Source organism: Alligator sinensis, unplaced genomic scaffold (genome assembly GCF_000455745.1).
Source record: "Alligator sinensis unplaced genomic scaffold, ASM45574v1 scaffold777_1, whole genome shotgun sequence".
NCBI classification, from domain to species: domain Eukaryota; kingdom Metazoa; phylum Chordata; order Crocodylia; family Alligatoridae; genus Alligator; species Alligator sinensis.
In genome coordinates, this window is record NW_005841882.1 from 253,965 (window position 1) to 277,567 (window position 23,603).

Genomic DNA, 23,603 nt, shown 5'->3' on the forward strand with positions numbered 1-23,603 from the left:
CGCTCTTCAGAAATATGCGGATGCATCAGTCATCCACAGAGAGTTTGGCGCTGCTGTGCTGTTTCATTTATATTTTATTTTCAAAAACTGATCCCATTCCAATTGCAGCCTGGCCTTTTAATTTTTTCCCATGGAAATCTCTAGAAATCTTTCAGGAGCAAAGTCCAAGTTGGCACCAGTTGTGTTTTTCAAGGGTGATTATTTTAAAGGAAAATATGTGCATTTAATTGTAACTGAAAACAGGTTCCCTGTTTCACTGTGCCCTGAGACTTCAAATGAATCCCTGCACTAGCTTTCTCACTATGCAGGTGACCTGGGGCCACTGTTTCTCCTGAAGTCCCAGGTGTAGCCCTAATCAGAGGAGCAGGGTCATACTCACAACATGATTACTTTGGAGCAATTTACCCTCGATTTTACTCTGCAGTACTGGGAGTGGAGCAGACAAATAAACAAGCTCTCCCAACCTCATCCACAGTGAGGGCAGTTACAGCACCTGTCCGCTAAGTCAGCGTTTCCTAACCTGTGGGTCGCAGCTCAAAATTGGGTCACAAGAATATATGAAAGGGTTGCAAACAAACTCTAAAAATAGATTCTCCTTTAAAGGAGAAAAACACTGGAAACAGTGGCTTTTCCCTTGCAGGCTGGCAGAGTTCCAGACGTTACACATAAACTGGTTTAGGTGATCAGAAATTGGTTTAAACCTGTCACAGAACAGATGTTCCGTGCACATAAACCAGTTTGAAAATGGCTGAAACCGGTTTGAATGTAGTATCAGACTTAACTGATTTGGCTCAAACCAGTTTATGCAATGTCTGTCCCAGGCTCCTTGCTGGTTTAAGATAAGCCAAACACCCCCAGCATCCCAACATGCTCTCTGGGCTGGGCAGAGGTCTCTGCTCCACAGCAGGGCTGGCCCCTCCCCTCTTTTCCCTGACTGCAACTCCGGCACAGACTGCCGGTTGCTCCCCATCCCCCCCTCCCCCAACTCCCTGCTAAGCAGGAATTCCCCCCTTCCCTCTGCCTTGCTGAGGAGGTGTCTGTGTATTAGCTAGCAGACCACATGCTGGTTATGGTTCCTGCTGAATCAACTGACAGATGGTAATGTCCCTCTATTGTTTTCTTAATGGGGTGATAAACACTGTTATCAATTCCCTGCTGGGCTAATCAGTGTCCTGCCAGGGCTTGGCCATGCTGTTCCCACCCCCCCAGCTCAGTGCTGTGGAAGGAAGGGAAGGTTGCTCTAGCGCCCCCACCCCAGCTTCTAGCCTGAGCCACTGCAGGCATGTGCCTGCATGTCTGGGATGTCTGTGCAGTTACAAGCCAGTTCGGCCTAGCCAGGTTAGATTAACCTACAGAGATTGAATCAATTCAGGCTTGGGCTTTTTGAATGTCTGTCCCTAGCTCAAAAACTCATGGCAGTTTAATTGTGTATGTTTATAAGGTCCCTCGTAATCAAAGGACCTTAACACTGGCATCCTTGTGAAGTAAAGGAGTATCAATATCCCATGTTACAGATGGGGAACTGAGACACAGCAAGGTTAAGTGGCCTGCCTGAAGTTACACTATCAGTTGAGTTCATAGCAGAGCAGAAAACGTGGGTCTCCAGAATCTTAGAGTAGCAGTTGATTGGGTAAAACACCATTAGTCAGCAATTTATCTGAGTATTATCTAAACTTCTTAAAGATTATAATTTAACTTAAAATCTAGGGAAGTTCCTGCTCCATTTTTTTCTGCTCATGCTGCAAATACAGCAGAAGCAGCCTCTTTCATATGTTTTTTTTTGTCATTTCATGCCATATAAGTCAGTGAAGACAAAGTAAAGTAAAAGGATCTTTTTTTAAACATATCAAAGTGTATGTTGGGTTTGTCTTCAACAATGTGCAAAGGTTCGTATCTTTGCTTTATCTATGTTTAAACTTGGCAGAATGCGACTTATTTATTTATTTATTTCAGGGGCTAAAATCAATGGTTCTTTTTTAGCATTTATTTCAATTTTTGACTATTGAAATTCTTGAGATTGTGCAGGGCTAGGGCTTTTTTCATTTTGTATTGATTTACATTTTTGAGATTGCACAAAATTTGGACTATTTTTCTATTTTTATCAATTTAAATTTTCAGGATGGCACAAAATTGGGGGTGTGGGGACAGACAATTTAGTACCATAAAAAGTAAATATCCATAAATCAATAAAGTATACCTTTATGCAAGCAGACAGTAGCCAACTTCATCAACAAAGCAGTATTTCCTGGAGTTCAGAAAAGCACTGCAGAGCTCCACTGAAGTTTGGTGCACATGCACTGTGGCCACTGCAGGAGCTGAGGGTCATGCTAGTAAGGTTGTGCTGGGAGAAGGGGTTGGAGGGGCAGGACTGGTAACAGCCGGGAGCCCAGTGCCACCAGCCCCTTATTCTGCCCAGGTTTCTGTGGAGTCTGGCCCGGCCCCTGCGTGAAGCACCCCCTACCACAGATTTCTTTACACCCATCCCAGATTTTTTTTTCTTTTTTACATCTCCTTTATGTAAATTTCGATGATTATCAATGGAAATATTTTTCCATCAGCCTGTGTGTGTCAGATTAACTCCATGTTTATCAATGTCCATTGATAAACAATTGAATCCTACCAAGCCTATCCGTGTTAAACTATTCACTATCCTTAACTGTTGGCCAACCAGACTGTGGTGATATTAACACCAATATAGTGACTGGGAAAGTCCCCGTTTCCACATCTGAGAATTTTGTCTAGGGTTTTTTTACTATTTCAAGGAATTGTTGAAATTTCTGGCTCCACCTGTTGGTGAAACCATAGAATTGCAAATGATCCTTATTTTCATAATAAAGACATACGGCAGGGAAAATAGCTTGTAGTTTATTGTTTGTTGCAGCTGAAGCTGTTCAGGTAGAACATATCTTAGATGAATCTGTTTTAAAATAGTTGGATTAAGACATGGTATAGAACAGATCGTCAGGCTAGCCTTTTGCTCAGCCCATGCTCATGGTGTGCTTTTGATCTCTGCTTTAATAAAGGAATGCACTAGCACTTATGAAGAATGTTAGCAGCCAACCTGAGGTACCAGGACTTCTGGATCTACAGGTTTCCTATAGGGGCTCCCAGAGGGGCTGGGGGTTTGAGAGTAGGGTAAGCAGAAGGCAGGACTTACCACAGAATTCAGGACTATTATGCCCCATTGGCAATAGTCTTTGGCAGCAGCAGGTAAATGACAGCGCTGCTTGCCCCACTGCTGTTTGCGCTTCTGCTTCCACCGCCACTTACCCTGCTCATTGCATCTGAATCCAGCCTGTGAAGAGCCCTGCTGTCTGAAGCCAGCCAGAAGAGTAGGATGAGTGTGACACCCCTGTATTAGGTCATTTCCAAACCTTCAGGAAAAAAATCAACCCTGCTCTAAGGAGCTAATAGATGTAGAACAAATATTATAACCCTGCAAGGAGATGAGAATGAACAGAGATGAAGGGAAGAGGCATAGCAATTGGTGATGTATTTCCAAGCCAGCTTGATTCACAGGAAGAATATGAAAGAAGTACATGTTTAGGAGGACCTTAAACATGGGCAAGGAAGAGGGCCTTCCCTGTGCTCTCGAGGAGCTTGAACTGAGAAGAGAGGACTGTAGGAAGTAGGCATGCAACTGACTGTATGAGGGGCTAAAAACAAGCAGATAAGGCGGAGATAAAGGGCACAGTGAAGGGAATACCATAAGGCCATCAGTAACCCAAACCTCCCAATCAACAAGGGTATCACTACGCCACAACTGATAGCCTCAAATCTAGAAAACCCTTCTAGAAATATGCCAAAAAGCTCTATGATAATAACAAGAACATCGAAGAACAATGGAGGGAAGTCTGGGCAAATACCAACCTGCACAGAAATGCATCATTAGCAACCCTACAATCCCCCAGCCAGGAATTGACCTACTGAGAAAGATTTGGTCCTCCCTGAATCGCATTCGACACTTCATGGAAAATGTGGACACCTACTCCATAAATAGAGAATCAAAGGGAGTCTGGGTTGCGATTGTGGTGTGTTGGTTTTTTTAGATGATACAACACATTATGACCAGTTGCCCAATTAGATCATTTAATAGCAATCTAAAATCAATCCATGCAGCTACCCCTGAAGCAGTCAGATGGCTATCAAATTTAGATATTAATCTATGAATGTTATACGAATGTTGTAATCCTGAAATGTCATACAAAAGAGGGAGAGAGAATTAGTATAGAGCCAGTGCTTTGACATGGTGTGAGAGCTGACTTTTTAACTTGTAAAGAATGAGATCCTGACCACTGGGTATAATTATAATCACCTATCGTAAGTCCAAAATCCCAAAATGTATTTTCTTTTCACATTCCATACAGAGCTAAATTCACCCTCTACTTCTACCTAAATCCCTTGAATTTTCAATAAAACTTGATATTCTCCTTTCCTTGCTTGATGATTGGTGGTGTTGTACTGTTAAAACAAATATACCTGTGTTTAACTGGTGAGTCAAACTGTTAATTTTGGTGCACCTGTGTATATACATTCTTCTCAGATAGGTGCTTTCCAGACTCTGAGAAATGATTATGCATAAGTAAGTATCTGTGTATTTTAAATGGAATACAAGATGACATGGAAGGTTTATGGGAATTAATGTGTAGCAAGATTATTATCTGTGACTAGCAGCAGAGCAGATGAGTTATGTGGTTCATCCCAAAGAAGTATTAATCAAACTCTTGCACTGCATCCCACATGTACGTCACATTCATATGGTTTGAACAGATAGGCTGTTTACTGTGAGGTAAAATAGGGAGAAGGGCAATTACTGTTTATCAGCAGCTTTGTGATAACTGCCCATAGGTGCACATTTACCCTAAAAACTAAACTGCAACACCTTAGCCCTCTTTTATTGAAGACACATTCACAGAAAAACAAATTGATCAAAGATTTCTTAAGGGGATTTTTTTTCCTGTCTTGCAGGGTTAGTTGTTGTTTCCTTTGGTATCTGTCCACTTTTGAATTCATGGTCTTTTGTTACCATTAGCCCTAAACATACAGAGCTCCAAAGGGAGCCACAAAAAAGTCTAATGACCTAAAATATCTGTTTTATAAATAATGCTGTCCTTAATTTCAGTAATTTTACCAAGCACGCTTCAAAAGCTAGAAACATGTTTGAGATCTTTGGGATTCTGGGACTCTTACCTCTTTAATACTATAAAGCAAAGGTTCCCAAAATGTGGTATATGTACCCCTGGGGGTATGCAAGAAATCTCTAGGGGGTATGTGAGAGAAATTGTGTAATGGCAGATTTAATTTTCATAATAATAATAATTGGCATTTAAGGGTTAAAATACAAAACATATGCCAGTAGGGGTACATGGGCAGCTTAAAAATCTGGAAGGGGGTACACAATAAGAAAAAGTTTGGGAACCTCTGCATAAAGAATTTGTTTCTAGTCCTGCAAGGATACAAAATGTTAGAAAAATGTCATAGCTTTACATTCTATGTGGAAAAACTTATCCTAAAGGCAGGATCTTGCTCATCTTGGGTCTCAGGGAAGGGTAATTTGGAGATAAAATTTCATATCCAAATGGACAAAGGCTGAAGGATTTTTGAACCAGATGGATTATTATTTTTTTATGACAGCTGTTTAAAACTTCTCAGAGGTCTGGAATGTTAGAATGAGTCCTGGAGGAATAATAGGCAAAGGGCAAGAAGGATGGTCAAATGTGCATGCTAAATTTGTTTATCATATAGCTCGGCATGTGTGGATCTCTGTATGTGTGGCTATGTAGACTCACAAGTTTACATCAGCTGAGGATCTAGCTATAACATATATATTTCTAGAGCACCTTGAAATAATGATATCAACTTAAAGTGGTGTGGCTCTTTGTTTGTTTTAGATCCAATCCAAAACCCAATGAAATTCCTTCCATTTTCTTCAGTAGACTTTAGATCAGATCTTATCTTATCAGATCTGTGTAATGATGTTATCCCTTGCTCTACCTGTTGTTTTCAGGCAACCACCTACTCACTGTGATATGAAGGTGCTTCATGCCTCACTTATTTTCCTTTCTTCCTAGGCAGGGATGGTGTTCAGATGTGGATATTTCTGGTTTGGTTTATTGCTGGTGCCCACTGCGTGCCTTCTTAAAGATGTGGCCTGGAGAGCGTAAGTTTAAAGGCTTATAGAAATAATTGTATTTGCTGTAGAAATGCTCCTTCACCTCTGTTTCCTTCAGTTCAATATCTTTCAGTCCATCACTTAGTAACACTTCAACTGAACAATCAATTTGAGTGACTTCCTTTAGAAGTATTTATAGTGCCTGTCTTAAAGTTGTGTGAGTTGTTCATCAGCTATAATATCACAGTCAATATAAAAGGATTCGTAACAGTGACATTCATGGAGGCTAGGTACAGACATTCAAAAAGCCTGAAGCAAAATCAGTCTCAGTTATGCAGTTTTCTGTAAGCGACATAGTTTAGATTGGTAATAAACAGAACACACTTTTGCCCTTTGCTGGTTCCACCAGCAAGACCTGGTTCCACCATTGTTAATCCAGTCTGTGCCAAACTTCTGCTCTGTTACAGGTATAGACCGGTTTTGTGCACTGCACTATTCCATTCAGGTACAGACTGGTTTCTGATCACTTATAGTAGTTAAAAGTATAATGTCTGTACCTGGCCAAAATGTTTCCAGAAATCTGAAGGACATATACTTCATTAGGGGTAATACTATTCTTGTTACAAATATTTATGTTGCATTCTTATAACCAAAGGAGCCAAAACTTTTTTGGGTGTGACTATATGTGCATGCATTAGAAAGTAATAGTACTTTAGTTTGTAGACAAAGGAACAGTCTTCTCCTGGATAACTATATTTTATTCTGTCCAGCCATTTCATTTTAAGTCCTTTTGCTCAACACCAGATTGCTTGACAGTTCCCCTCAGGGCTCTTCCTCCACAGTGAAGCTTCCTGGATATACTTTGTACAAAGTAGTCTTGTGCCTTAACACTTAGATGAAAGTCCTCATAACTCCGTTCCTAACCCAAGAAAGATCAGTGATGAAGTGCAGGTCTGGGTAACCCTTTTTTAATGCCTGGAGTTGAAAATACTGAGAAAAGTAATGGAATCAAAGAACTCTGTGCTTAAAAAAGAGACCAGTTTCACCTATATTCTTTGCAAAGCAAAATTATTCTATTTTTATAACTATTGTTGGGCTTTTTTGTCCAGTCTACTTTGAAATGTCTCAAATGATATGAATTTCATCCTATCCCTTGGAAGGCTATTACAGCCTTCCAGTAGATCTTACTGTCTGGAATATTATTCTTAACATTTAGCCTAAATTAAATTATTCTCATGGACTGAACAGAGATTGGAATTTTGAGCCCTGTTTTAGCAGTCCCACTCTGCATGAAGAAGAGCAGTAAAGAAACTGTCGCTCTGATCTTGCAGACTAAAGGTACTGCCATGTTTCATGACCTTTTACAGGAAAGGCCCAGGGGCATTCCAGCCATGGGGCTGATGTTGCAGATCCTTGCTGGAGTGAAGTGGGAGGATAGAAAGGTTAATACGTGATTTGTCATGAAGCCATAAGGTGAAAGCCTCATAATCTGTAATCTCTAACCCCTGGGTCAAGCTCTTTGCCAGCCAGCAAAAACTCTTCTTAAGGGAGAAAAGCAGAAAGTGCGGAAGGATAAACTAAATACAGTAGGAAGCAAGAAAATCTCTCCAGAGCACCTGTCTGTCTCAGGTGTCAGCCTAAAAGGATAAATCAGTCTACATATAGAGGTGCTGTAAATTTGTTTTTCCATGAGCCAGTAGTATATTAGAATTTAAAATGTTGTATTTGCCTACCAAAAATCAATAATATTTTTTTTAAAGAAATTCCCTTCCCTTCTTTTGGTTAATTTTTTCATGAGCTGTGTTACCTCACACAGGCAGTATCACCTACCATTTCCACTGGAGCCTGATATGAGTAGTCAGATGTAGTTTTGTGACCACCCCTTTGTTGAAAATGATAAAACAGCTAGAATTTTGAGGCTGAACATGGGCTGAAGCTTAAAAGACATGATTCTCACCTTTGCAAATCTGTTCACTTATTTTGTAAACCTAAGGTCATTGTCCTCTATGTAATTAAATATCACTTCATTTTATTCATTTTAAAGTAAATTGAATTGTTCTCATGATTAAAATTAAGTACATGTGGAGCTGTTTGCAGGAGCAGGGTGTAAATATGTATTTAGGTGTCTATCATGGGACATCTGATTTTTAAAAAACTTGTCTGGATGTTCAGTGCAGGCCATACTTGTGTCCTCAAACTGCCTTCTCTTTTTAGTGCTCAGCAGGGATGGCTAGACACCAGTAGGAGAGACCTGATATAACTAGAGCAAATCATCAAAAAGTATGAGTGAAGTTATCTATAGAATACACCGTGACCATACTAAGGGCACTTAAAATGGGACATTAAACCTTGTTAACTCATATAAAGTACCCTCTGAGCATCTCAAAATTGCACCATTTCAGACAAGGGTTAAATCTGGACCATACTCCCTAGCTTGTGTTAAGGTAACTTCACTCTTCTCCATAGCGATAAATGAGCAATTTGCAGTCCTCCAGTAGGATGCACTGCTCCCAGGAGCACCCGTCCCCCTCCCTACCCTGCCACACATATACCCAGAGCAGGGATAGAGCCCAAGGGCATTTATACATATACCTTTCTGTCCCATGACGCGCTGGAGATCTGCAGCTTCGGACCAAGCTTGATTAATCAAATCTCTTCACATGCGAGCTGATGCACACTGTGCTGTACTGTGTGCAGTTGTATAAGTGGTAAAATGCGCGTCAGCGTGCAGAAAATGGCAGCGGTGCACTTTTGAACTAAAGCATCTCTGAGGTGTTTTAGTTCAAAAGTGCACCACCACCATTTTCTTCATGCTGACACGCATTTTGCCACTTATACAACTGCATGCATTGCAGCGCCAGGTGCTTTTTAAAGCACCCAGCGCTATAGTGCTTACACACACACAAAAAAAAAAGCCCCAAGTGGTGGTTCTTAGCCATACTCCTGTTTGCCAGCCCTCTGGGCTAAGAACACAGTCAACAAGCCCAAGGTTGAATCAATTCAGTCTTTGCAGGTTAATCTGAACTGTGTAGATTGAACCGATAAAAGTGAACAGACATTCACTTTTGACTCTGGAGAGGCAGCCACATGTGTACACTGTCCCAGGACAGAAGCTGGGGTGTGCTAGAACATGCCTCCCTGCTGGGCATCCAGGTTTATCTTAAACCAGTTTGGGCCATTTGGACAGCAGTTTGTGTGCAGCAAACTTCTGCTTTGTTAACAGATTTGAACCGGTTTCTGATCGCCTATACTGGTTTATGTGTAATTTCTGTCCCTAGCCTTAGCAGCAAGTCAGAACTGTGTAGGCAAGAAACAGTATTCACCTTTTATGTGCAACAGCTCAGAGCACGTTATGACTTTAACACTGCATAATGTTCCACAGATTTAGTATGGGTTAAGTGTCATGTGTAACTTCTTCCTGTGAGTCATTGAAAACTTTATTACTGACTCAGCTTGAAGAAGTTTCCTTCTTTACAGAAATTTCAGCAACAGAAACTTTTTACTGTTTCAGTCCAAGAGTGTATATTGGGAATCTCAGTCGACAAACATTTTTGATTGATTCACTGGATATTTTGCCAATAGATGATAAACAGGAGGCTCAGATCAATGCAAAACAGAAAATGTGTTCTCTCAAACAGAACTTTTTTTACCCGTCACTGTAAAATTAACACCATTAATATTTTAACTAGGATAAATGAAATGACACAGCTATCAGCACTGCCATATGGAGGGAGTACAAGTCTGTTTCCTTTCCAGAAAATCTTGCCATACAAAACTTGAGCTACAACTGAGGCCCCTGGAAAGCAGAGAGACTAGACGGCACGTTTCTGCTGCAGTGGCTACATGTCACTGTTTGTAATTCAGCAGAATCCGTTGTCAGCCATAAAATTCCAGAAGCTCTGGCTTTTCATGGTCATGGAATTTATCCCTTTCAATCCTTTTTGGACATGAACCATATGTCCACAAAAAGGGCATTCACGTGACCCAAAAGACATGTGCCTAATTTCAGTACAGAACACTGCCAGAACAGAGTAAACAAAGAGTAGAGGTTGCATCTGGTAGAGCACTGAAGGGGACCAGAAAAAGTGTATTTCCAGTCCTGTGCAAATCATTTTATATCTAAACAGGGACGTGGTGTCCATTATAGAAATTTGTAATGTTGGCAAGTTTGAGCTAGTTTTATATTTCCTTTGTTACATAGGCTCCAGTTGTCAACATGCCTCTTATCTCCCATGTTCCCTGTAGCTCTATGCCTGCAACATTTTTACTGAATCAAGGAAATGTGGAAAATTTTTCTTTCTTTTCAGAAAGAGGGGGAAGCTTATTATTAAGTATTTGGCTGCAAAACCACATTGTTAATTCTGGTCCCAATTCCCTGATTCCAAGGAAAATATGCAGGATTTCTGTTTCTTACTTATAAAGGTCCTGATTCAGCCACCTTTACAACATATAGTACTTACTGTGGTGGGTAGCCCACTGAAATCTATTACTGAAGTAACTGCTACTTAACGGTAGCAAGAATTGCAGGATCTGGCCAATGAGTGTACATTAGCAGTCATCAAAGTAAAGTTTGTTTTAGTGAATTGGAGCCAAGGAACAAAAGGGTTGATACTGCTCTCACAATTCCTGTCACTCAGTGACTTTGGAACATTTCCTTAATATCTAACAAAACCTTGCATTGCAGAAAGGACCTAGATCTTCTTAAAGACCACATTGTGCCTACCTGTTCTTCAGAGGTTGGTGATGTGCAGAAAGTGTAAAAAAGGTTCCCTGTGCTATGAAACCACTGGACACAGATGAAATCTTTGGAGCACACAAGCTGCTCCTTCCAGGTGCCGCTGGTATACAAGAGACCTTGCAGACTCCACAACCTCAGCTACACATGGTTGTGGGTCTGAAATATGCTGCTGAGGCCTAGCTGCTTTTCTGTTCAGTGCTTTTATCATGCCAGGGTACAAGAGAAAGGGCAACATGTCATTCTGTAGCAGAACCACTTCCAGCTAACCCAGGGGTGGGCTGTTATTTTGGCTGGCAGGCCACTTAATGAGTTCTGGTGAGCTTCCAAGGGCCACACACCAAATCTTTCAGAAGATATCATTCTAACAAATGATAAATAAAACAATCAATCATATTCTAAAAATCAAACATCTACTATTACATATTTTAATTTTATTTCAAAAAATAATTTTTGTCCTGCTCTATGCTCCTACCTGCGCCTGTCAGCAGCTCCAGCCAGCACACACAGCTTCCCCTGGGGCTGCTTCTGGTGCGGCTGCAGCCACCCAGGCTCTGCTTGGCTCCCCCCACCTCCAGTGGCTCCTCTTCCTGCTCCTGCAGCACTGGTAGAGTGGGGAAGGGCAGCGGCCATGGGGACACATGCCAGGCACCATTTGCCTAGCCAGGTGTGGGGGGAAGCTTCAGGTGGACAGCTCCTGCCCTAACACACGGGGTTCCAGCTTTCAGCCACCTTCCACCCTTTAGGCTGCCCACAAGGGACTGCTCATCATGCCAGGTGGGCAGAGTGAGTAGAAGCTGGCTGGGAGCTGGAGCCCCTCACACTGGGGCAGAAGCTACCTGGCTGCATTTTTCCTCCTGCCCTTCCACCTGGCTGGATATGTGGTGCCCAGCATGCATCCCCATAGCCACTGTCACTTCCCCAAACTATCTGCTGCCCAGAGCAATGCAGCAGGGGCAGGAAGAGGAGAAGGAGCTGCTAGAGAAAGGGGAGCCAAATAGTACCCGGGCAGCTGCACTGGGAACAGATCAGCCAGGAAGCTGTGTGCACTGGCTAGGGTCAGGAGTGGGTGGGAATACGGCACAAGATGCCCTGGGCAGAAGTGGTTGGGGCTCAGCCCCATGGAGAGTGCCAGGGGAGCAGCTGTAGGTCAGATGCAATCAGTTGGTTGGCGCCTGCCCAAGGGCCAGATCCAGTCAGTTGGTGGCCACTGGCTGTATTTTGCCCAGCCCTGAGCTAACCAATAAGATTACATGGAGAATTTTATAATTAGAATCATAGAAAGTTAGGGTTGGAAAGGACCTCAGGAGGTCATCTAGTCCGTCCCCTGCTCAGAGTAGGACCAGCTCCAACTAGATCACCTCGCCCAGGGCTTTGTTTAGCTGGATGTGGGGCCTCTAAGGAAGGAGATTCCACCACCTCTCTAGGTAACCTGCTCCAGTCTTTTACTACCCTCCTTGTAAGAGAGTTTTTCCTAATATCTAATCTAAGCTGCCCTTGCTGCAAATTGAGACCATTGCTCCTTGTTCTGTCATCTACCACCACTGAGAACAGTCTAGCTCCATCCTCTTTGGAACTACCCTTTATGTAGTTGAAGGCTGCAGTTAAATCCCCCCTCAGTCTTCTCTTCTCCAGACTAAATAAGCCCAGTTCACTCCGCCTCTCCCTGTAAGTCATGTGTCCCAGCCCCCTAACCTTTTTTCTTGCCCTCCACTGGACTTTGTCCAATTTCTCTACACCCTTTCTGTAGTGGTGGGCCCAAAACTGGACACAGCTCTCCAGATGTAGCCTTCCCAGTGCTGAATAGAGGGGAATAATTATTTCCCTCACTCTGCTTGCAGTGTTCCTGCTACTGCAGCCCAGTATGCCGTTAGCCTCCTTGGCAACAAGGGCACACCTTTGGCTCATATTCAGCGTATTGTCCACTGTAACCCCCAGGTCCTTTTCTGCAGAGTTGCTGCCCAGCCAGTCAGCCCCCAGACTGTACCGTGCATGGCATTGTTCTGTCCTACGTGCAGGACTTTGCACTTGTCATTGTTGAACCTCATGAGATTTCTTTTGGCCCAATCCTCCAATTTGTTGAGGTCTCTCTGAATCCTAACACTACCCTTCAGCATATCCCCCCAGCTTGGTGTCATCTGTGAACTTGTTGTGGGTGCTCTCCTTCCCATCTTCCAGGTCATTGATGAAGATATTGAGCTAAACTGGTCCCAGGACCCACCCCTGGGATACTCCATTTGATATCAACTGCCAACGAGACATGGAACCATTGACTACTACCCTCTGACCCAATGATCGAGTCAGTTATCTATCCTCCTTACAGTCCATCCATCCAACCCGTACCTCCTTAGTTTGCTTGTGAGAATTTTAGTGGGAGGTGATCGCATATCTCAGATGTATTGTAAAATACAAAGCACAACTGGAGACTTTACCTTTCTTATGTTTCAAAGGTTAGTGTGTGCTGTTCTGAAACAGTGTTATGAAAAGTATCTAATCCTCCCTGCAGTTCACCAGCTGTTTGCCATTGCATTCAGTAGGAGTAGGCTCATGCCCTAGGCAAGTAAAAGTGCCATAATGTATCAGTCTTCATTGGGAAACGCATGGACAAGTTATTATTAGTACAGATATTCGGTGCATGTCTGGATGTGCATCCCTGGCACTGCCTCTGGCACCTATCCTCAATACTCACCACCAGCCTGTCTCAGCTCATGTGCACCAAGTCCAGAAAGGGAGCTTCTTTCAGGGCCTCTGGCTCTAGCATGCTTGAGGGTAGTTCCATGAGGTACCCCCAGAGCAACTTCCCCACCATGTTTCTGGGTTTGGTATATGCAATATGAGCAAGAGAGGGGGGCCTGCTCAAGAGTGGGACCCCCTGCCAGCAGCAGGGACACAGTGTAAACATCCCCTAATTACCAAAGTTACAGCCTCTTTCAGTGAAGCCATTGTGTCAACTTGAGAAGTTACTGGGTGGTACGAAAATTACATGCTGTTTATCATTAGTTTCTGGATATTCAGCTGTGGTGCAATACACACACATTCTATTTTTTTCAGACTGCTTAAAAATAACTTTACTATTCCCAGACTTTATGGCAACAATATTTATCCACATGATGAAATAGCTCAGTGCACTACCTGCTTAACAGCATCTCACTAATTGGACTATCTGTTGTAAGATTCTCTTCTGTTTATATTTTGGATTCAGTGTTCACTGTGGAAGGGAAAAGAAAAACACCTCTTTAATCTCTTATGCTGCTTGGCAGCTTGGAGATGAACAAGGAGGCTTAGGAGAGATAGGATAACTTATATTTTTCCATGTTTCCTTCTATATAAAAACAGTTTCTGGAGGATTTTAAGAGTTCCAAACTTAAATTTAACTTCCAAACTTGAAATTTAAAAATTTCCTCAAATTTAAAAATGCTCGCATCTACAGTATTAGATATGGCCTCTTTTAAAAGTAGGAGATGAGTTCAAATTCAGCATTTTAATCTGTTTTCCTACGGGCTGGAGTGACCATCCCCTAGGCGGAAGCAAGCAGGCCAGCATAGAGAGAGCATCCACAGCCAAACCCCCTGCCACCAAATGTTGTTGAAGCCCCACATCTACCGGCCAGATCCAGGGGTTCTGTGGGTCAGATCCAGTGCACAAGCTGTAGGTTACCAACCCCAATGTTAATGCATTTGTTCAAATTAAGAAGAATGTGAAAGCAAGGTCAGTTGGAAAGATTATAAGAGTTAATAGCCCAAAACTTAAGGCAGGCTTTATCTCCTAAAAAAATGTCTGTAGTTTCAGTTCTCAAAGAAGAGACGGAGTCTAATCATTAGTCTAAGTAGTTGTAACTTGACTCTACATTTTTGTGCAGTTCTAGGTAATGTAACATACTTGAAACCAGTACAATTTTTAGAATGTTTTTGCTACTCTGTTTTCATTCCCTGTCAAGATGCATCTGTGTTCCCACCTGAGTCATAGGCTTCATCCCGTTTTTTTGTCCAAGTATATTTTTATTTGAAAGTATACAGCGGCAGGGTATTTGGTACAGGGAGAACAATAATCTTTGAGTCTGTATAAAGACATGTATGCATTGGATACTACACTAATGTCCTTTTATTGCCAGCTTCTTCTACACTTCATTTCTAACCAGTTGTTCTCTAGTAGGTGCCTCTCCATAATGGAGACAGATTACTATTGTGTTTTAGATTATTGAATGAAAATTTCAACAACGTCTGTCTGTATAGGAAGTCTTTGTCATCTCTGGAATTGGAGCATATCAATTTAAAACAGAGAAGCAAATACTTTATCTCTCTATTAAGTCTATGCTGGTGTCTCAGTTGACTTGGCTCCATTTTGCTTCCAAGCTTATTGTGCAGTTACATGCAAATCAATATTATCTCCTGGGATCCTTTTCCTCGGTTAAGCAGCACAAAGGAGAAAGCTATTAAAAAACTGCCTGTTTGAGAAATATATCCCTAGATTTTGTTTTATTGCTTTGAGAATAGGGGGATAGAGTGCTGGATTCTCCCCTCCCTTACACCAGTGCAAATCAGGAGCAATACCTCTGAAATCAGGGAACGGTGGGGGAAATGAGACCTGAAAGGCCCAAGTCTCTTGACTCAAGAGACATAAGCCTTGCTGGTATAAATTCTAAGTTATCTCTGTGGTATATAAATTGCTTTCTGCCTGCCAAAACTAAGGAAAAAGAATACAGGCAGGCTTGTTACTGTCCTTTTGAAAGAAGGATGGGGAGTGAAACACCTTCATAAGTCCTGCAAAACTGAAAATATTTATAACTGAAAATGAGACGGTTTAAATAGCAACGATTATCAGAGACTCTCATCAGGCTTTCAGAGCACTGCAATGTATGGCTCAAAGGACAGAATGGAATCATGTTTTACTTCTATGAATATTCAATGAATCCCTGCTCTTTTGTTTGGATGACCGGGTCTTGATCAGTCCCATGGCCATGGTGTCAGGTCTCCATAGTCCAGCAGTTCTGCCAGTTGGTTAGTTTTTAACACAGACAGTGTGTTCTGTTAGAGCACACAGATTATATTAAATTTGTAGGCTTTCATTTCTGCACTTTTCATGTAGCGTTACTCGGATACTATGAACTTGGACTAATTGTCATGCTCATGCACTCTCACAATACCCTCTTTCCCAAATGTTTCCAAAACAAAGACTCTGTGTGTGCCTCCTTTATCAGAGATGGAAAATTGTTTTTTTACAACTAAACAAATCTTCATGCACTTTTTAAAATCTTTTCCTTGTGATACAGGGTGAAGCATACCTACAATAAAACGCTGCTGGAACAGGTTCAGGAGTTGGAAACAAAGTCCAGAGAGCTGGGGAAAGCTGTGCTTCGTGACAGTAATGGAAAGAGGTGGGACAATTCCATCCTAATTTAAAGAACAGACTCCTTCTACCCTATTGCCTTCCATTTCTTTTTTCATTCAAACCTAATTCTGTTTCCCCTAAGTTTTGTCCATCATCCTCTTTTTTTTTCTTTTTCTTTTCTTTTTTTTAATTAATCTTTTCCTCTGTACCTCTCCTGAGTTGAGCCAAATTTGAGAGTCCAACTCAAATTTCCTGTCTGGTGGCTTCTCTCACTACCACTTGGCCACTGAGCTGGACTGCTTTAAATTGAAGCTGCATGTTCATATGGGGAAGAAAATTAAGTGACTGAGGATGCAAAGAGAGTTAAGCCAGCTCTTAAAAGAAGGGATGGAAAAGAGAAAAGATGGCATGCACATACCTGGCTCAGCTAGGCCCACCTCCTGAGCGTTCATGCTCTCACTTTCCCCTGTAATTGACAGGGGTACGATTGCAGGCTTCTCAGCTTCTCATTCTGCTTCTTCTGCACCATATGGACTTGAACGTATTGCTGTTATTGAATCCTTCATTGTGAAGGAGCATATGTGTTGTGTGGGAACCTTTGTCTGGTGTGAAAGGAGCTAAAGAAAATCATAGGGCTGCTTTAGCATCAGACAGTTTCATTTACCTTCTTAGAATGTGGCTCTGCATCAGCAAATCGGAAAGCTCCCCGAGTTCAAAAAGGTTTTATAACTAACTCTTGTGTTCCTTAAACAATATGGCACCACATGACCTGCTAAGAAACTACATGATCATTAAACAGGATTTTAGCAAACCTTATAAACTAGCAAACTGAGTGGAATGGGGCTTTTAAAAAGATTTCAGTCTTGTAGGGCAGGGTCATCCTTTGAGTCTTTGATGTCTACTCTAAGGTAAACTAATTGCCATATTGTAGCTGGTGCGAGACAAGCTGGATAGTGAATTTTCAACTTAATTTTCCCTACAGATAACGCTTGCTAAGTTGCAAGTTACTAAGAAATGAATTTGCTGTGATGACTAAAGCTGAAAAAGTTTTTGTCGTTAGTGTGAATTTGAACATGTTTGTTAAAACATATGCACAAATCTTGCTTCTCAGGGACTAGGTTGCAGATAAAAATAGTACAAAATAAATGGATCAAACCTCAAATGTTTGGGGTCATTTTTAATGAAACTAGGTGTTTTTTGCCCTATTTCTTCTATGTGCTGCAAGTGTATACTTTTATTTGTAAGTGTACATAGATTACACCTATGGTAATTTACAACAAATATGACCCACAAAATCTGTGCTACAGAATAAACTTGGGCCAAATCTGAAACCTGAATGTCTAAAATTAGGCACCTAACAAAAATGACCTCCAGGCAAAAATATGTGTAAAGACATACATTAATGCTGTGAACTCATGATCAAGAGACTTACCAGACTGTTGGTCCAGTTAAATGAAACAGTCACCTGAGAATGCATGGCTTCCAGACATTCATCTAGGGACTGTTAGCATAAGTCCCCTTCCCCCCCTGCTCCCTCCCAGCTGTTATGGTGGTTCTCATATTTGTGTAGTATGTGCAGTTGTGTTTATGTTGCTTCATGATGTTTACATTTTTTACTGACAATATTAACTGCCTATTATTGACACTGAGAGGGAGGAAAGGAAATGTATTTTCCTTGCATAATGAATCCCTGGGTTGGAAAGGCAGATTGAAATACCATTAGCAGTCATGAAGAGGCATTTAGTGTGCTAAGCCCTTTACATGTGCATGTATGTGCCTCTTAGAACTTGATCAGCTTCCTCATTTATGTTTACACGCTGTCGTGGTTTTCTGTAAATTTAATGGCCATGTTATAATTCTTTTGTATGCTTCATGTTTTCTTTGCCTTTATTTTATTACATTTTCACTGCAAACTCTTTCATCTGCATTCCTCCTTCATATAGATTCACTTCATTCTCGAAACGCTTGCTTGGAGATGATGTAAGGAATCTCTCCTTCCCTCCCCCCCCATGCATTTGTTTTTTCTCCCTCCTAATTGCTCCCAGATTTTCTGGGTGGTCCATCTGTGAACTAGATAATGGTGGAGCGCCTCAGCCTGTGAGAGGTTGGCGTGTCATGCTTAAGATGTGGCCTCCTGAGCACTCCTCAGAATTGTTCTGTCTTTTATCTCTTTTGTTTGTCTCCTGGCTCTTTCACACCTGCTTGAAATCATGTGCCTGTCCCTTAAAGATGGACTGGTAAGTGGGTAAACTGGGAATTTCCTGGAGCTGAGGATCTGCCTGTTCAGAGACAGAGAGAGAATTGTATATATTTATTTATTTATTTATTTATTTATTTATTTTAATCTTGTGAGGGCTGCTGGGAATCAGGCATGTTGGGATGTTTTTCCCTTTGCTTCCTCCTGCTGGGTGCCCCCACTGATAGCTATGATATTCGTATTTACTTTGAAACTACCTAGGAAGGGAAGTGAGTAACCAGAGTCCACTTGTTTCTAATGAGAAGGGTAAACCTATATTAAAACTTCACAGGGCTACTGGTTCCCTCTAAGTAAAATGTTAGCACTTGTTGGAAGTGTTCCTTAAAACATGCCCACTTGGTGTTTGCTTTGTCCAGGCAGGGCTGGGAGATAAACTGGCTGTCAGCAGGATCTTCTTTCCTTGTCCCTTGTGGCATACGTTATTTTTGTATAGTGTCTTTTGCAAAAAAAAAAAATCACAAAATACTTCACACCCCATTAAAGATAAGAGAGAGACTTACAGAGCTAATTAGCTTTATCACTAGGGTGACCATATTATGTTTAAGGAAATCTGGGACACTGTCCCTCCCCTCCACCCCAAGTCAGCTGTGCTGCAGAAGGCAAAGGCAGACAGGCAGAGGCACAGTCTGGCAGGGAGGCAGAGCGGCGTGGTGTGCCAGGCTGGTGGGCAGGCAGACACTGCTGAAGCAGGTGCCACCCAACCCACATATGTCGGTCCTGGCTCCTCCTGCCTCCACCACTGCTGGGGGCAGGGAGCTGGGCTGGGCACAGCTCCAGTCTGCTCGCTTTGCTTCTGCTCAGGAGCAGTGGTGCCTGCCCGCCTGCCTGGCTAGTGCACTATGCTGCTCTGCCTCTCCACCCAACTGTGCCTCACACCCTTGCGATTCCAGGACTTCTGATTCAATTTTCACCAGTCAGCCGGGACTCTGGGACAGCCTTCAAAATCCAGGACTGTCCATAGGAACACTTACATGAGAATGGGATGCAAATTTTGGATATTACAAACTCTCCTGCCTAAAGGAGGGTGATTCAAAGACCCCAGAAGGTAATGAGCACATCTGGATTTAAACAGTAGGGTACAAAGTGTCTTCAGTAGTCATCTGGATTGGTTATGTCACTTAAAAGCCAGGCACCATGGCACCCTAGGGCCTAGCCCTAGGCCATACTTTGGTTGTGGTTAAGGGCTCAAGGCTCTGGGTGGTGCCAATGTGAATTACCCATACTGCCCAAATCAGAATACCCCTTTGTTAGTGACTGCACTTGATTGAAACGGTTATAATTTTTCAGATGAATGAAAAATAAACAATTTCCACTAGGACTAGTTAAATTAAATTAAACTCTGCTGAATTTCAACCCTGTCTGATCTAAAGCTTTTTTATTTTTATTGTATAAATCAATGGCCAACTCTTGCCTTTACTCACCAGTATAGTGAGGTGCAGGTGAGTCCCACAGGGTAGAGCCAGCTTGGGATAGGTATGTCTAGTACTCTGCCTGTGCAAGGGGGAAATAGCAGCTCCAAGCAGCCAAAATTAATGAGTATCATGTGTCATCAAAATAATTGCATTTGGAAAAAAAACATGATTTTTGGCTGCATTTTTAAATGTTTTTGTTTTGTATGCTGATTTTGAACCTTTGTGACTCGCATTTTAGCTTTTCTGCTCAATTATGAGGACTAGAGACATACTCGTGTGTGTTTAATGAAAACTGAAATTATTTTGCAGTCACATGACTCCAGGAGCTGGGATTTAAGGAAAAGCACCAATTATCTTTAGAGTTGTTGACACTGGTGGCAATTTATGGGAACAAGGAAAAACATCTTCCCAATCTTGACCCCTTTGCATGCAGTGGGGTGGGTGCTTTGCTATGCTCTCAAGCTACCATTGGTGAGTCCACTGGCTCATTAGCCACTCTGAAACCTGCCACTCAGGAGAGTTCTGGGCTGGAATCCAGCCCAGCTGCAATATCAGTGAACTTTGGTGTGGGAAAAGAAAAGGCCCCCTGGCACTCTTTTGTAACAAAGGGCAGAATTTAGCACTAAATTTACATGAGTTTGAGGAGGCGAGATGGACAGTTTACATGCCAAAGCAAACATGGACATGTGGAGGCACCTGACCAGAGGAACTGAGTGATCATGTTAACTTGCAAGATTTACACAAAGAAAACAAACACATTTGGGACAGATCTGTATGCATTAAGGAACCCTGAAAAGAACTGGAGAGAGTTTTTGCACTAAAAATGTTTATAACCAAATCATGACTCATAAAGGGCCAAAATTTGAGTTTCTTGTTAAGTTTTCATTCAGTCTAACCACTTACTTATTGAAGTCAGCAGGAGTTCAGTCTGAGTAAAGGCTGATTAAGGACAAAAGAGAACATTACCTTGGAAATCCGTGTCAGTTTATTACCACAATGCCCTACTAATAGGCTGAGAATAAAGCAGTACAGCCCATTGCTTTGTGAAAGTGGATTTTTCTATTTAAGAGGGTTTCTGTGTCTCAGAATTGCCACTGAGAACTCCCTTTAGAGATTTTTTTTTTAATGGAGAGCTGAGGACAGAGTTAGAAGATTGTTATTTTATACTGAATAGCGGTGCTGCTTTTACAATTTTCTCCGCACTTTTCAAGGAACTGAAGGGCCTGCTTGGGGTATAACTGAGAAGTGTCCACATCATGTAGGTAAATGAAGGCATTTCTCCCAAATCATTCAAGACGGTTTTATGAAGCCACAGTTAGTCTTTTGGTAAAATAGTACGGGAATAGGCTAAATTAGGTTTTTGACTCAGTGGGGTATAGACCTGTGCAATAAAGGAACAATGTCATGGTCTTTTGTGTAAGATTTTCTATATGCTTTTTTTGCCTCCTATAATTTGAACTCTTTACATTTGCATTAAAGCCTATGCCAGCTATTTTTATCATCAGATAGGAAAAAAACACAGCCTATTTTTTTTCAGTGTAGTCTGAGGAGCAGATCCTCGCAGTCTCCTCACTGTCTCTTCCCAACAAGGAACTACGTTGTGGCTGAGATTCCCTTTCATTTAAGTGCTTTTCACTGAGTCTAACTTGCTTTGGTACAAAGAGCTGCATGACTAGCTTCCCCCCTTAAAGCAAGCTATCTTATTTATCTTCCCTTCAGTTTTACTTGGTCCATGAATACAGATGCCTATCTAGTCATTTCAATAGCTGTGTGACCCCATCAGTGATCAGACAGCTGACACAGGCACTCACGAAGGCTTGCTCCTTCAATAGGCCCCTTGAGAGAAGAAAAAGGAGAAATCTGGCTTGGGCCCCTGCCTGAGTGCTGTAGTCTAATGCTTTAAGACTCAGAGGGAGGGATAGAATAACTAAAACATGTTTATTTTTTTAAATAAACCTTTAAGTGAATGTAAGGGCCTGATCCTGGGGACAGTGGAGAACTTTTCTACAGGACTCGAGAGAAGCAAGTTGTCCTCATATTTCAGAGGACTTTGTTCCTTTGTTCTGATCTGGTGCATTTCAAATTACATCCATGTAAGTGAGGGAGACCATGTCAACAAGTCATTTCACATAGGCAGGTATCACTGAAAGAGGTGAAGGCTATTTTAAAAAAATATATGTTCCATGTTCTAATCTGGTAAATGGCACTGCATGTGGTAGGCTAAATCTTAATCTCGTTTGCACTGTGACTTCAGTGGCTTTCCTCCAAACATGCATAATTCCATGCATGATCAGAATCTGGCCCGGCTCATGTAGCCAAACCTAAAATCAGGCTACAAAGGAGAGAGGCTTGTTTTCTTTTTTGAGGTTTTGGGGATTTTTATCAAATTTTCCAGATGTTCTTCGCACCATTTCTGGGAAGGGAAGGCAAGACTTCCCCATCAGCATACACAACAAAGTGACTGGCGTATTTATGGGTTTGTTCCTCCTAGTTTTCCTAGTAAAAAGATATTAGACACTTTTTACTAGCAAAATGCACATAAAATTATATCAGAGCTTTTTTTTTTTTTTTTTTTTTTTTTTTTTGAGTAAAACTCTTTCTGATTCCATATGGCAAATGTCCATCTGCAGTCCATGGAAAATGCTTATTTTGTTTTACTCTGCCCTGTTTTTTTCCAGATATCAGCAAAGAGTCACAGCAGTTCTTTCCTCATTTAATAAGTATTGTTAATTTCCGGCATTTCTAGCGCCCATGCACAATGCATTTACAACCACGGTTCAAGCTTGTTCTGAGTTGAAGAGCATTACAGAAGAGTGGCCCTAGCATTTGCAAAGATAAACACTGAATCTCCAGCTGGCAGTTTGTGCCAACCGAGCAAGCTATTCTACTTGCTCCCTCTGCAGTACAGTGTTGCCTCACATCCTGATTATTCTCATCAAGTAATTTCTGGGGGAGAGGGGAGGTGAGGGGAACGAGGACATCACAGCTACAGTTGAAGGGGCCAGTTTGCTTCTCAGTGCCTAATCCTGAGTTATTGTGGCATAATAACTATGCTGGGCTGTAGGGTCTCCAGAGGGGAAAGGAGAAGGAATCTTCCCTCCTAACTGCACAGTAGGAGAACTGCTCCATGACAACTCCTACAGCTTAATGGCTTCAGCAGTCTGTCTGGCCCAGGTTCCTACTTTACCGCCCCCACCTCAGGGGAAAGGAAAGGAGAATTTTCATCCTATATACATGAGTAACAAAGAGGAATAGGTGAAAGGTAAACTTTAGCAAAGGGAAAAGAAATGAAAATACTACATGCCCAGTAGACAGTTACTAAATATTCATCAAAAGCTGTTTTAATCAAAAGCTGTTTGTTTTTTCAAAGGAAACAAATGCCTTAGTTTTTACCAGGAACAATGTCCAGAAAAAGTTTCGGTATTTAGCCATTTTAACTATTGCTCTGCTTTTAAAAAAGATTGCTACGAGGATTTGGGGAGTTTAACTCCCCACCTCAGTACATTGTCTACTTTCACCAATGTTAGAAAAGACTGAATAGACTTTGTTCAAACTTTCTAATAAAAAAAAAATCACCTTTGAGCTGAGACCAAGCATGGAAAATTTCAGCCTCAAAGGTGACTGTTACTGAAAAGTATGAGTGGGTAAGAAAAGAATGTTATAATTGGAATTGCACCGCAACTTTATCTATGGACGTTACCACCAAGCACCCACTCCAGCAAGCGCAAAGTGAAGCACTTAAGGACAAGAAATAAATAG

General features: G+C 41.8%; 1 protein-coding gene across 1 annotated transcript in view; it reads left to right on the forward strand.

Moving 5' to 3' along the window:
- The window catches only part of LOC102386812 (phospholipid-transporting ATPase IB), a 222,214-nt gene that overhangs the window by 178,015 nt on the left and 20,596 nt on the right, over positions 1–23,603 (forward strand). The window contains exons 10-11 of the mRNA XM_006017640.2: positions 6,072–6,160; positions 16,117–16,221. Coding sequence (XP_006017702.2) covers positions 6,072–6,160; positions 16,117–16,221 — 194 coding nt within the window. The remainder of the gene's footprint in view (positions 1–6,071; positions 6,161–16,116; positions 16,222–23,603) is intronic.